Source organism: Uloborus diversus, chromosome 5, assembly GCF_026930045.1.
Source record: "Uloborus diversus isolate 005 chromosome 5, Udiv.v.3.1, whole genome shotgun sequence".
Taxonomy (NCBI): domain Eukaryota; kingdom Metazoa; phylum Arthropoda; class Arachnida; order Araneae; family Uloboridae; genus Uloborus; species Uloborus diversus.
Window position 1 is genome coordinate 180439936 of NC_072735.1, and position 15253 is coordinate 180455188.

Below are 15253 nucleotides of genomic sequence, written 5' to 3' on the forward strand. Positions count from 1 at the left end.
TGAAGTCGCTTATTAAATTAACCGATTCGGTCCGATAGGCTTGGACAATCGGCGCTCTGCTGCATTTTATTTTATTTATTTATTACCATTAAATAATATATATACTGTTCTATTGATTTTTAAAGGTGCAAAATTTACTTGGAAAAATGTTCTAACATTTAGAGTTTGCTGGTCTCCTTATAAATTAAAGCATTTTTCATAGTTTTCGACCTATGCAAGTTCATCAATTTCCAAAAAAATTTCGTTTACAAGTTATAGATTCATTTATTAAAATGTTAAATTACGTAATATACTGATGTATTGGATTTTATGAATACAAAAATTTACTTTAAGTTTACTTAAATATAGCTGCTTCGTAAACAGAAGGAATGCATTTACATTATTTTCGATTGGTGTACTATATTTTTCAGTTTCCAAATCTTTTAAATTTTGGCCGAAGGCCTTCTGGTCAGAGGAGTTTTAGACTTAGAGCAGAAATTAAAATGGAGAGAGCAAGTTCAATCATTGGCTTAGCAAAAGCTGACCCAACAACGACGAATGGTTGGCATGTTTTGCGTGAAACAAGCAAAAGAAACCCGATTTCTTCCAATGCTTTGCTTTGAAATCTGTCATGTGACTCGGGGTCTTGGTTTCATGAATGAAAGTCTTCTCTCCCTCCATTTTATCCCTTCTCAATGGTTTCAGAGGTTGCGTTCGATGAGCGACCGGTAGCTCACCGGTTAACAATAATGACGTCACCTCCAATGCTTTAGCATTATCTGACGTCACTAGCTGTCACGTGACGATTAACCGGTTGCTTCCTGTTGAGCTCGTTGAACGTAAGCAGATAGAGTTCTGCTACAGTTAACTCCCGATTATCTGCAGCCTATTCCTATTCAGAGTCACAACTGACTTCAACTGTATTTATGTCGAGGACTGCATACTAAGTGCCTTGCCTCCATTATTTTATATACCGATAGATGGCAGCACCATCACCGGATCGAACAGTTAATGAGAATTTAGAACTAGTCTAGGAGCTAATAGCTACCTAGTACTACCACCCCCAGAGGTATCGTTTCACTTGGAGGACATTGAGACCACGAACATATTTAACGTCGCCCGGTCCCCTTTAATGACGACGGTGGGTCTTCGACCATCGAGGTTCGAACCCAAGACCCTCCGGCCCCGAATCCGATACTCTACCGATCGGGCTACTACGGCCCCTTATCTGCAGCCGAATCATCTGTTTTACTCGTCATTCGCGATTTTTCATGATATCTTTTCTTGTAATGAATGATAAGTTTCGTTATGTTAAAAAGTAACACTTTTTTGAAGTATACCTAACTCATGTTCAGCAAAGATAGTTTACGCGCTTTGTTTCGACTTCTATTTCTTTTCAGCTATTTTACGAATTATCGGAGAAACTTCCTCGCATGCGGTTGAACGATTTGTTGTTTTTTTGCACGATTTAACGTTGTTCTATTTTCTTTTATTTACAACTAATGTCATAAAATATTTGCAAGTAGGTGCACTTAACTCCAGATGAACACATTACTTTCATAAAGTAAAACTCTTGAGCTCTCAGCATAGCGATTGACTATGCATTTTTTCCCTACCACTTTCGATTTAACCTATAAATTCTTGCTTTTCACTTTCGCTTTGTAGTTTACAGCTGTAGATTTACTCATGTGTCCATCGTGCAACTTTTTCTTGAAAGCTTCGATTTCATTCCCATTCGTCTTATTACATTTTCACTGTCCGGCAATATACCTGTTGAAACAAAAGTAATTAGTTCTTTTTCTCTCGATAAAAAAAACTCACACTAAATGGTTTGCAACTTTTGAAGAAAAAGCCCCTTTTATTCATCCTTGAAGATATCGTTTAGAAATAGAGCAAATATTCGATTTCTGCTCTGCAAAATATATTGTTTTATAGATAGGGAAATTTAATGTTATTAGATTAATAAATTGTAAAAGTTATGGTGTATAAGTATAATGCTCCTTAAGTTACCGAAAATTACGGGTTTTGACCTCAATTTTGCAAGGGAAGGGCCATGGAACCCTCTTCTTCAAAGATGGACTATGATTTCGTTTTAAGGCTTCAATTTCCTAACATTTCTGGAGGAATTTTCTGCGATGGCCCTCCGGTCTTTGGTTTGTTGTCACCATAGATGCTTAAAGTTGTGTTTTTAAGACGTAACGTTTGCATCTATATTTTCTTCAAAGAATAAATAATTCGGTAAACATTTCTCAGTATGATTCTTATCTTACAGTCTATAGATTCACTCTACTTCTGTTTTTTTTTTTTTTTTATTTTAGTTTTTAAAGTTTTTTTTATTTATTTATTTTAAACTAAGACTTGACTAAAAAAACTTGAACAAAGAGGCAAATTTCTCCGCCGCAATGTCATGCTTTGCCTAGCAGAAATCGAGGATCAGGCATTGTACAACTTTTAGTCTACAAAAGTGGGTCAGAATATGCTTTTGAAGACTGGGCCAAAGTTAGCCAGTCCGCCCCAGCATACACACAATACAAAAGAAAGCCCCCCCCCCCCTCTAAAAAAATTAATTTAAAAATCTGCATTTAAGAGACCGAATTATTTAAAGATAATAATTTCGCAATTAGATGGAGTGTATCGCGCTTTATTAAACGTGACTTCAGAAAAAGAATTTTCAGCTCGGAATTTTTTGCTCTAAGATCAGTCCCAGACTTAGTGACAATTCAATAGATACATTGTTTCTTACACCTGATTTTTTTTAATTACAACATTTTTTCACAATAAATTTCCATAGCTAATGTAGTTTTTGCATTAAGCTATGAAACGTGGCAGCGAAATGAATGTCTTTAATCCGTTTTTGAGAAATTTCAAAAAAAAAATAATATATATATATATATATATATATATACCAATATGCGGAGATATTACTTTTTAGGAAATACTCAATACCAAAAATGCTAAGCAGCATTTTTGGAACGGTACTGAAATCATTAGCTGGAAGTCTTAAAGAAATCTCAATGCATATCAGAGACTAACTAATAATATTCCCGCTTCTATTCCAGGTGAGTTCGGTACCCTCTCAATGTTTCAAGTGCTTCGAGACTGTGATAGTGGAATTTGCAGGAGAATGGACCACGAATTCCCGACTGCTGCATCTCAAGTGAGTTTTGACCGTGTTTTCAATCTGCAATAATCGTAGTTTACAACCTCTGGCAATAATGTTTAGTGAATAGCAATGTAACATTAATGTAGATGAAATGTTAAAGAAAGTTACCTTACTGCTTTCGAAATAGTCACTTCTCTATGCTGTCAGCTATGCATGTTCTAGAAACTTCTGTTCCGTAGAAATAGGAAGAAGTCTGGAGGATTGAGATCTGGCGAGTATGTTGGGGGTTGGACTACTCCCCCCCCCCTTATGACAATAGTATCAGTCGGTGAAGAGCATCATAAAATTAATGTAGATGAAATGTTAACGAAAGTTACCTTAATATGCCTTCGAAATAGCTACTTCTCTATGCTATCAGCTATATATATGTCCTAGAAACTTCTGTTCCGTAGAAATAGGAAGAAATCTGGAGGATTCATATCTGGCGAGTACGGTGGGTGTTGAACCACCTCCCTATGACAATAAAGTTCGGTGAATAGCATTGTAACATTAATGTAGATGAAATGTTAAAGAAAGTTACCTTACTGCTTTCGAAATAGTCACTTCTCTATGCTGTCAGCTATGCATGTTCTAGAAACTTCTGTTCCGTAGAAATAGGAAGAAGTCTGGAGGATTGAGATCTGGCGAGTATGTTGGGGGTTGGACTACTCCCCCCCCCTTATGACAATAGTATCAGTCGGTGAAGAGCATCATAAAATTAATGTAGATGAAATGTTAACGAAAGTTACCTTAATATGCCTTCGAAATAGCTACTTCTCTATGCTATCAGCTATATATATGTCCTAGAAACTTCTGTTCCGTAGAAATAGGAAGAAATCTGGAGGATTCATATCTGGCGAGTACGGTGGGTGTTGAACCACCTCCCTATGACAATAAAGTTCGGTGAATAGCATTGTAACATTAATGTAGATGAAATATTAAAGAAAGTTACCTTACTGCCTTCGAAATAGTCACTTCTCCTATCAGCTATATGTGTCCTAGAAACTTCTATTCCGTAGAAATAGGAAGAAGTCTGAAGGATTGAGATCTGGCGAGTACGCTAAGATTTTCAACCACGACCTTTTTTCCAGGAACTGTTTAGGTAGACTTTAAATTGATCTTTTGTTTATTCATTTTCCTCCCAACGCACTAAACAAGCACTTTGTTGAACAAGTCTTACTCGAAACGCAAACGATGCTATTGAACAACGGTGGGGGGAGAGGGGGCAGGTGATCAATACCTGCTGCTACGCAGCTGTAGCATTATTTTTCGCTGGTGTTTCCAGGGGTCGGCAGTTCTGACTTTATTCACTAAATTTTATTGTACAAGGTTGTATACAAGAAGTATTGTGCAATTGCGTGCTTATCTCGATATTTTGATGTATCGTTTTTTTTTTTTTTTAAATAAATGAATAGAAATGTGCATGTTGAGTTACAAGCAAAAACCTTTTTCTCAAGGCAATAATAAAATCTTCGTGAGAAATAAGCATGGCTGAAATTTGAACAACAATGAACTGGTGGTTCCAAAGCGGGGAGTATTTCAACGTTAATTTCAAGTCGTCCTTTGTGTCAAGGTGTATTCATTACTCAGTACTATAGTTTTGTTCCATTTAGCAGGGTCCACGTGAAGCCATGTCAGTCCAGTAGGAAACTAGGGTATCCGGTTCTTGAGAGGGCCTGGATCGGAATCGGAATAGTTAAAATTTTATTAGATTTATGGAGCGAGGGGTTCCAATGATCAGACAAGGGGCAGGAGGCCCTGGCTCTCGGTGGCCCTGCCATTTGGTGAATGTTTTGACACATATCTCTTGTTTCTTGGTCATACTCCAAAGTTACATATTTGCAATAGATTCCCGTTTTGGATTTCAACGGTAAGAAATTTTTGAAGATGTGTTTATGTCCTGGTGTACTAAAAATAAATGACGTGTCCACATCAATGATATTCAATGTTCAAGAGAACTGTGGCAATATTTTAAAAGTTGACATCTTTGACGAAGCATTACAAAACATATTATTTTTTGTTCTTGTACATTTTTAAAATCATTTCAGGTCTCTGTGTTGGCTCCTCCCAATTCCCAGCGATCCTCTTGTCACTGGTTCACGGGCACACCTGACGCCGCACATTCCGTTTTCAAGCCTTTTGTTTTCTGTTCCTCAAACCGCATCTCTCGCCACATCGTCTCCCCCACATTCCCGGATAATGAGGATCCAGCAAAGGTTAGAATTTTAAGCTAGCTCATGCCCTCAGACACCCAAATCTCTATTTGAAGATCCCATTCTACTGGTGGTTATAGCGCACTTGCTCAAAGTCATACTGTATAGCTTCGTTTGCTGGGGCTAATATTATTACCATCTCTTGCCTCACAACAAATGAGTTTTTTTTTAAATTATCTAATTTGTACTAATATCTTAAAGTTTCTAATTCCAGCACTTAGACCTTGTTGCTTCTAGGTGCTTCATATAAGTAGTTAAACTGCCTTTTTAAAATGTTTAACAAGTACTTTGATTTAGGACTGAGTGTAATCAAGGACTCCCATATAGAGGGGCTAGTGGGGGCTCAAGCCCCCCCCCCCCCTTAAAAATTGAGTTTGCTTGCTTTCAGTACTTTTTTCTTGGCAAAAATGTAAAAACATTTCTTCTCCAGCCATTAATGAATAATTTATTAAAATATCAAACTTTTAATAACTCTAATCTGTACTGAAATCAGTTTCTATGGGCAAAATAACTGAGCCCCCCCCTTAAAATTTCGCATCTGGGCGGGTGCCCATGTCTGTAAAGACCGAAATGCTAAGAGTGCATGTAAAAAATAAAGCATGCTCGATGGCGTGGCTGAATTAATCCTGCAGTCGAAAAATTCACTTGAGTCATCACACAGTCAAAATCCTTACATATACTTGAAAAAGCAGTGGCGTTACCAAAATTAAGCTTCAGAGGAGGTGGTCAAATTTCATTCAGATCAGTTGAATAATTCTTGTGTTGTGCTAATTCTTGTGTATGTGCCTCAAGCCCCAACCCTGGATCATTGCTTTTTCCAACCCACAGGTGAAGCCCCGTTTCCAGACGACGGTGAACCGAGCTCACACGCTCTACCTGAAGCACCAGAGGGCGTATCCACTCTTGACCGGGGACAGCCCCAAGGGCGCAGAGATCGTTTCTGTGCTGCGCCGCCTAGAAGCGCAATGCGTGGAGGACATGGAGAACTTCGTCGACAACTTCACCTCCGACAAGGCAAAGGAGGTGGAGGACCTCTTCAAGGACCTGGTGGAATCCGAGATGAAGTTCTACTACATCAAGTAGACTCTGACTTTGTGGCAACCTAATCCTTCGATTTGCGTTGTGGAGGATGTGATCAAACATGTTTCAAATTTCCTTGAAAAAAATTGTGATGTCACGGACTTTTGCTTATGTCGTTTGGAGATAATGTATAATTTCTTGGATTATTGGTTTCAATCTAGAAGGAAAGTTCAGTAATCGATTTTGGAATGTTTTTGATGGGTCCTTGAATAGGCCTCAAAGACCTCGTACATTAGGTCTTTGAAGACCTATTCAAGGACTATACTCAATTCAGCGAGAGCTGATAGAGGAAGTAAACAAAGAGGGTTACTACTTTCATGACTCACTCGCCCGATTGGCAATGCTGTTCGCATTGAAAGCGCGGACATTTCGCTTATCTGATTGGCGCTGTTTTCAATCATCCCAGCGCCAAGCAGACAGCGGTAACGCCAATTGTCGCGTTGCTTTGTTTACGTCCACTATCAGCGCTCGCTAAATGGACTATAGGTGTGGCCTGAATTGAAGTTCCTTTACATCAAATGACTTGACTTCATGTCGGCATATTCCTTTTATTTTGGTTGTTGGAGGATGTAATCAAATTTTTCCTCTTTCCATTTTGTTCGTGAGAATCTGTCTTATCATGTTCCCGACAAGGACGCCCATATACGGGGGGCAAGGGGGGGGGGGTCGAGACCCCCCCCTTTTGAAATTACAACTTCCTTGCTTTTGGTACTTTTTTCTTTTCAAAAATGTAAAAACATTTATTCTCCAGCCATTAATGAATAAGTTATTAAAAATAAAATATTTTAATATAAAAATAAATAAAATATTTCTAATCTGTCCTGAAATCGGATTCCACGGAGAAAATCCCCTCTTAACCCATGGGGAAAATATCTGAGCCCCCCCCCTTACAATTTTGCATATGGGCGCCCTTGTCCAGAAATGAATTAATTATGCAATTGATGCATGGAACTTCATTTCAAATTATATTGATAATAACAATGGTAGTAATAATAATAACGACAAAAATGCTAAGAAAATATAATTGATATTTATTGATCACATTCCATGATTGGTCAAATTATCTTATTTCTTTAAGTTACGATTTTGAAATGAAAACAATTCTTTATTCTGTGCAATATTTTTCAAACATGGCGTAAATATTAATGTGAAGATGATCACAACGAAACGTGTTTCACCAAAACGACTTTGATACATTTTTCTAGTTTTGCATTATTCGTGCAAAAGTGAAAACTTCTCTAGGCTTACTTTGCAGATATGTTGTTGTGCCAAGAGCTTTAGAAATACAACCGCGTCAGAATCCGTAGCAAAGAATTAGAATATCCCAGAATAGTACAGAGTTTGAGCCAAAGATTTATAGGTGGACCTTTATAAGTAGGAAATTCAAATTTCACCACTAAAGAAGTGCAATTATTCAAAGGTTGAACTATCGTAATGGTTTTTCTTTGTAAAGGAAAATACAAAGAAGCTGAGAAACGCTATTCATAATCAGAAACCACATAGCACATCAAATGAAGTTACTGGTAGCTGGGACATATCCAACGGCTTAGACAACTAAAACAAATTACAGTTAATTCCCGATTATCAGCGGTTCAGATTATCTGTGGGTCTTTTCGCGTTTTTGTTTTATTTTTAATTTTTTTTTATAAACTTATGATTATGTTATAAATTCCAAATAGCGTGGTGGTTAGCGCGTTCGGTTCAAGAGCAGATGGTTCAGGGTTCGATACCCTATTCGTTCAATTCACCTCTCAATATTATAATGCCCATGATGTAAAATCAAGTGCTTTTGCGATAAAAAGAAATGATCATGTTATTGTTCGCTTTTAGAGTTTATATGTATTTTTTTAATGTTCAATGTTAGTAGTTGCAATGTAGCAATGTTTTTTGTTGTAATTTAAATGTATGTGTAAGTGTTATTAATAATTTTAGCTATTGTATAACACTAAGTATCGTTTTTTACCTATAATTCGGATTATCTGCGTTTTTCGCTTATCCGCAGTTACCGTGCTACCTACCTTATTCCGCCGATAATCGGGAGTTTATTGTATTTTATTTTTATTATTTATTTATTGTCCTAATACAGTTTTTTAAGTTTAAAAGGAAATTAATCATCTGCAATTTGCTAATGAGCTTTTGTTTTCTCTGCAGAATTATTTTAAATGCAAAGAATCAAAACACTTTGATTTTTAAACCGAAACAAAAGCTGAGAAAAGTCACTAGCACAGACGTGCTCTGCTACTGTCCCCCTCTGGCAAGTTGAGCTCCGTTGCCCGACCGATTAACCGATTCCATTTGTTGAAATAAGGGTGAGAAAGAACGGCTTAAGAACTTGCGGATTTAGTTGGCAGTGTTATTGTCTATTGGCGAACAATATAATTCAGGTAATAAGTAGCAAGCGCTACAGGATTTTCTCGCCAGTAAAAGGGTTTGCAATTAGCCCAACTCTGCACCTAACAATTCCTCTTCTTACTGAGTGCTCTCCCTTGAAAGAAATGGACTTGTTCAAGGCCATAGCTCAACTTCTCAGAGGTGAACAGTACTTGCGTTTCGACGATTTGATTCGTTGTTATTATTATTTTTTTTTTTTTTTCATTTTAATCTTAAATTTTAAAAATCATTGCACTGTAAGATTGACCATTACAGCGAAAACAACAATTCTTAATTTGTAATCCTCTTTTCTTTTCCATGTTTTCCAGAACAAATTTTAAAATAATTAAACTAGCAGCATTTATATGCGTTCTTCTATTAATATGAGGAGCAGCGCTTCAGCCTTCGGGTAAAAACGCTGGGCACCACATTGAACTTTGTATCCAACTATCCGAGACTTTAAAAAGGTTTTCGAAAACAACGTGTTGATTGCTGGTTGAACTTGGTAAATCAAGAAACTTTGTGCAATACATTTCATGCAGTTTGACAAACGATTTATTCACGCTATTTTAACCTTTGTTCCTCTTTTTTTTTTGAGGTTTGATTGAATTGCAAGTTGAAAAGTCAATTAATACATTGAATGATCTTTGACATTGACTGGGTACCTTGATACCAAAAATGATTTCAGTGGTTCCTATTACTGCCGGTGATCTTTCATTTATTTTGAAAAGTTTTTATTCTTTATTCATGATCCATTTTTTTCTGCAACATCTGTGATATTTGTGGTGTGGTATTATTTTTTAAATAATCTTTATTCCTCTGTATCTTAATCAAGAATTTCTATGACTATTTAAAATATTCATAGCTTTTTTAAATGATTGAAGTTTTCAGTGAAAGAAAATGTTCTGTCATGAATCTGTGAGTTAAAAGAAAATCATCTTTTAATTTTTCAAGTCGATCTTTTTCTTCACTTTACAGTCAATAATACAATATCGATAGCATGAGAGGTAGAATTATTGACTTTTTGACTGTCGTAATTTTCCTGATAGTTAATTTTACTATCGATAGCATTTTCATAAAACAAAATATAATGTTGAGAATTTTTATCTAAGTATATGAATATTTCGTAATTTAATTTCCATTAGCCAGTTGTTTACCCCTTAAATGAGGTAAAAATAACTTCAGTAAAGAGTGTAAGACTGTCTGGTGTAAGATTCTTGCGGTGCTGCAAATCTATTCCAAAAAGACAGTTCTATGGCGAGTGTCAAATGAAATCTTGGTGGAGAATAAAACATGGAGCTCGATGGAAATCACGCCAAATGTTGGCAATGTCTATAAGCTGGAGCTGAATTGGCGTTATTTTTGGAGACAATTGTTCATCCGTTTTTGACATCATTTCTGCTTACATTCCGAATCATTACTTTCAGTTTGTGTTGACATTTTACCTTCATACGCCAAGGGAAGTAAACTTCACAGCAGACCTGTTTTTCTGCTGATATTTTCGGTTTAAAATCCACACTAGTAGGAGGATATCGTTATGACTTTTAAATTTCGGATTAACTTCACAACAGACCCGTTTTTCTGCTGATATTTTCAATTTAATATCCACACTAGTGTGAGGATATCGTTATGACTTTGAAATTTTGGACTCTTATTGCTTATCCATGCCTTGTTAAATGACTTATGGGACTTTGAAGTCCGTCGGTACCTAAAGGGATAACGAATAATTTGGTTTTCATACGACTAAATTCGGTGAGGGTATTGGTTTATTTATCTGCAAAGGCATGGCGACTTGTCAAAAGTCTAGTCACAAAAGATCAATCATTTAGATTCTACTCTTCAATGGTTGGTAAATTTTTTGCTCACTTTTTATGCTGTGATGAAGAAATGTAATATAAGTTGCTTTTTGTTTTCAGTTCAAAGTCATTAACCAAATTGTATGGAAAAAGAAAGCATGATATTATTTTTTTAATCTTGTTCTATGTCTTAAATTAAGTAATTGAATTTAGTATATATCTGTTTTAAATCTTGTTAACTTTGATTGTAGTAGTTGTTTTGTCGATATAAAAAAGCATGGTTAAAGCGGGTCAAAGACATTTGTTGTCGTGATTAGTCCTATTTGCTTCTTGGGGGATTACGTGAAGGAATTATCCTTTTTATGTTTCGTGATACTGCGTTTTTGATCAATTCTATTAGTTGATACCATAGAGTAAGATAGAGAGGACATGCTATATTAAGAAATTGAAGCTGGAAGTTGTATACCAAGATCCTTAGCATCTCGCTAAAGATCTTGGCCTAAAATTTTGATTCAACACATTGCATTGCTGAATCTCAATTGGTAAATTTAAACTTTGGTATTGTTGCAAGTTTATGAAGCATGCTTTTAAAATTGAATTAAAACATGAATTAAAATGCAAGCCAAACAGCCAGCTACTTTATTCGGTCCCTTCGCGAGATTGGTGATAATCATTCTCGCAAAGCCACCATGTCATCATAGCCCTGCCATCTTTGCACCGATGTATCTCATAATTCCGGCTTCAATTTCATTTCCTTTCTACCATACACTTGGCCTCTTTGTTCAAATATCTTTCTATGGTTGATACAAAGTAATTCATACTCTTAAATATGTCTAATTCGAAATGCGTTTTCAATTATTCGGCAATTTGTTTTGTTACTGGCAAATCATTAAAAGCAAAGGATCGATTTTTAATTTCTCACACTGCTAGTCAGTTAAAAATGAAATTTGGGGGAAAACAAGAAAAAAAAAACATAGCAGAGCAGTGATCGTTGTTATTGGATGACTTATCCGTTGACATTATTTGTCGCTTATATGTTACAGGTAACCGCCAACTGAATTTAGACGAGTCGCAAGACTTAAATTTAAATTATCTTTTTCGAAGTGTCACATTGATGCTATTTAACTTTCATTTTGTTCTTTGCTGAAAATGTGAATTCCGAATTCAAATGTAAGTAATTTTGGCATTGAATTATGCAAACACTACAACAGAAATAATAAGTTAGCCTTTTGAAAGAAAATAATTGTCTCTTTAAATTGAAAATCAGGTTACTGTAATGGAAAGTTTTCATCTTGTTCAGGCTGGATGATTTTAATAAACGTCTCAGCTTAATAATGTGGCAAACTTTCAAATGGTTGCCACACAAAAGGCAGCTACTCTTAACTAGTTCATCGAACTAAAACTTTTTCCGATATTGCTTCATTGGCAGCCTTTGGTGTATAAAACTACTGCAGAAAAACTTGCACTTTTCTTCTTCTTCGAATGATTTTTTTTTTTCCATTTACTATTTAGAATGAAATACTAATTTTTTAGTTACTTCGCTCATTAATGCATTATATAGCAGTTTTGTAGATGTATATGTATAGTTACGAACTCTGTTTTTGATTACTTTGTTACTGCTTGCATTATTGTCTTCTAAATTCAATAATAAATAAGTAGATTGCTCATTGTGTATTGTCTTCTTTTTACCCTAATTTACAGCAGAACCATACTTGTTCAGTTCATGATAATGGAGTTGAATTGAAATGTCAAGGAAACTGTCTGTAAAATAGCATCATTCCATGGCTACTCTATATATGTCATGATCATAAAGCTGAGGTTTCAAGGGGGCTGAATATAACTATAATACTATGACTTATATAGAGAGGCCAAAATCTATACCACGACAGTAGAGTCAGGGCCGGATTAAGGGGAGGGAAGGCGGGGCTACTGCCCCGGGGCCTCCACCACAAAGGGGTCCCCACAATAAAATTTTTACAAAATATCCTAACTTTTGGAGGGGACCCGGGAAATTGAATAGCCCCCCCCCCGCACATTCGATGTTTCATAACATAGTTTTCCTGACTTTATTATTTTTTTTAAGGATTACTTGAGGTCAATGAATCTACTTCTAAGTTCATGAATATTATGCTGCACTAATATACGTTGAATGTGGATGGAAAACAACTTTAACATTTCAAACCAATTAAATACTACACCCAATATAATGTCACCGGGATGCTATACAATGAGCGGGGTTTTAATTAGGAACATCGTCATAATGTTTATAACGAGAGGGCAAGGTTATTCAATAAACCTATACCTCATTTGAGTTTTTATAAGTTAATTTATATATTTTAACTATATAAAATATTTGATTAAGAAAATCATAACTTCATAACATATAAGTTTTATTGAAGAATTCAGAAACTATTTCTGTGTGAATTTGAAAGCAGTTGCTGATTTGTTTTTAAAACCATGATACAGTTGAGATAACATATTTATACTGCATGCCGTTTCCATTAATAATCTTGGGTTTTTCCAAGAAACTACCCTATGATTTCCTTCATTTTGCATTTTTGATAAGCTGGAAAAGAAATCTATTATTTCGCAAATAGGTTCCTGGATTAAAACGACTTTTAGATGCGCCTACACATGTTTTGAAAAAAAAAAAAAACTTTAATTATTGATTCCGTCAAGGAATTAGTGAACGAATCGCGACAATACGTTCCCTTGAATTCGAAACCAGTGAGTTAAATGTATTCTGCTACTCTGGGCCTCTGACTCCAATATTATTTCTTTAGTAAACAAAAATGCTTTTATTTAAAACATGATGTGTTTTTTTAAATTAACTACATGTATTAAAAAATGCAACAGAGAAAACAGTTAAAAAATATTTAAAAAATACTTAAATTAATTCATCCTTTTTTGGGGTGCACCGTGCCCCTGTGCCCCCCCCCCCTAAAATCCGCTACTGCTTGCTATCCCTTCGATACGATACCGAACGGAGTCATGCAAGAATTACATTGTGTGGCCTCTTCACATATCAATTGCTCACAGCTACTATTGCCGTGCCTAATGACTGCAAAGAAATTAACAGCACACACAGCAATATAAAAACAGATTTTTATTCCATTAACAAATCCAATAAAAAACAAGTATGATCATAACACCCGATGATAAAATGATTCACAAAACTGCATTTTGATCCACAACAAAGACCATTTACAAAGAGCTTTACAATAGTTTACAGAAGCACACACAAAGGAAGGGAGGACAGTTGGCTTCGCTTGGAGCTTATACACATAAAAGAAGTAGAAAATGGCTTCAGAGCAGGAATTCCTTCACTGGGGCTTGTTCAGGGACTGCAGAGTTTTCACTCTTGCACCTTTCACCAGCTTGTTTCCTCGCTTCAAAAAATAAATAAATAAATAAATAAATAAAAAAAAATGAAATATTAACATTATTTCAAAATTAAGACCGATCAGTTATGAAAACAAAATATTTTTATTTAAAGTTTGCCAAATATTTTTCTCAGTTTATATGACAGAACACAAACATGAATAGATTGGACTACCTAAACAATCATCAAAAGCCTGATTGAGACGAAAAGTAAGAATTAATGTGTACTATGAAAAATAAGAACATGAAATATTCGTAACTTTTGAATTCAATTGCGGGAATAGACATAAACATGAAGGTACGAAATTTTTAACAGTGTGATTGTTTGGGAAGAGAATTGTAAAAAAATTCTTAGTAACATAAAATGGAACAGAAGAACAAATGCAAGGGCTGCGGCACAAACACTAAATTAACGCCAGAAAGCCAAGCTCTAAATGCAATGCCTAGCAATTTTTTCTCAGATGGTTGCATTTGAATGAAAATGTTTCATTATTTTGAATTTGACAAGTACCGTATTTTCCACAAATTATCTGTCAAAAAATATAAAATTATTGAAGTGGGGTTTATATGCTGGCTGCCGCAGATTAACTCTTCTTTTTTTTTCTCAATGCCAACGAGATAGATTCACTGCCTGTAGGTTGTTTATTTTACATAACCTGAAATTTACTCTTAGTGTAAAATAAACAACCACACACAGTCAAGGGAGAAGCCTCCATTAGATTATTTGTCTTTAAGTAATAAGTATACTATAATCACAATTTCGAGAAGAAATCAATGTTTATTAATTTAATTTCAATTACACCTTGAAAATTACTACTTACACAATTTTTACACCTTATTATCCGCGGTTTATACAGCGGCGCGGATTGTAAGCAGGAAAATAGTACTAATATAACATGAGGATGAGGGGGGAGGGTGCACTAAGTTTAAACACATATTGCCATTTTTAATGTGGTAGCTATAACACATACTCCCAACCCCTGGGGCGAATTCTGCACAAAGAGGGCCGTAACCAGACTTATGTTTCGGAGGGTTTTAGTTTAGCTTAACACATTTTGTACAAAATCTTCACTTTCAATTAAATTCGATTCATACATTCTACGATTTTTGTTACAATTTAAGCAAATATAAAATGTGACATATCTATTCAATGAATAAATAAATAATGAGTACACTACCAAGCACCCCAGCTATTAATCGATGACTTTTTGATAACTTAAAATAATAGATGGGGTGTACTCATATGCGCTCATTCGAAGTTCATATTTTTGGCAATGACAAAAATATGTTAA

The 15253-nt window shown here is 35.4% G+C and overlaps 2 protein-coding genes across 2 annotated transcripts in view; one reads left to right on the forward strand and one right to left on the reverse strand.

The window, feature by feature from the left end:
- LOC129222586 (secernin-3-like) overlaps positions 1-6417 on the forward strand; it is an 88472-nt gene extending 82055 nt beyond the window's left edge. The window contains exons 6-8 of the mRNA XM_054857100.1: positions 3039-3136; positions 5170-5337; positions 6163-6417. Of these exons, the coding sequence (XP_054713075.1) occupies positions 3039-3136; positions 5170-5337; positions 6163-6417 (521 nt within the window). The remainder of the gene's footprint in view (positions 1-3038; positions 3137-5169; positions 5338-6162) is intronic.
- A 7443-nt stretch (positions 6418-13860) lies between these two features.
- Positions 13861-15253, reverse strand: part of LOC129222712 (uncharacterized) — a 39233-nt gene continuing 37840 nt past the window's right edge. The window contains exon 7 of the mRNA XM_054857244.1: positions 13861-13969. Coding sequence (XP_054713219.1) covers positions 13904-13969 — 66 coding nt within the window. The 3' untranslated portion in view covers positions 13861-13903. The remainder of the gene's footprint in view (positions 13970-15253) is intronic.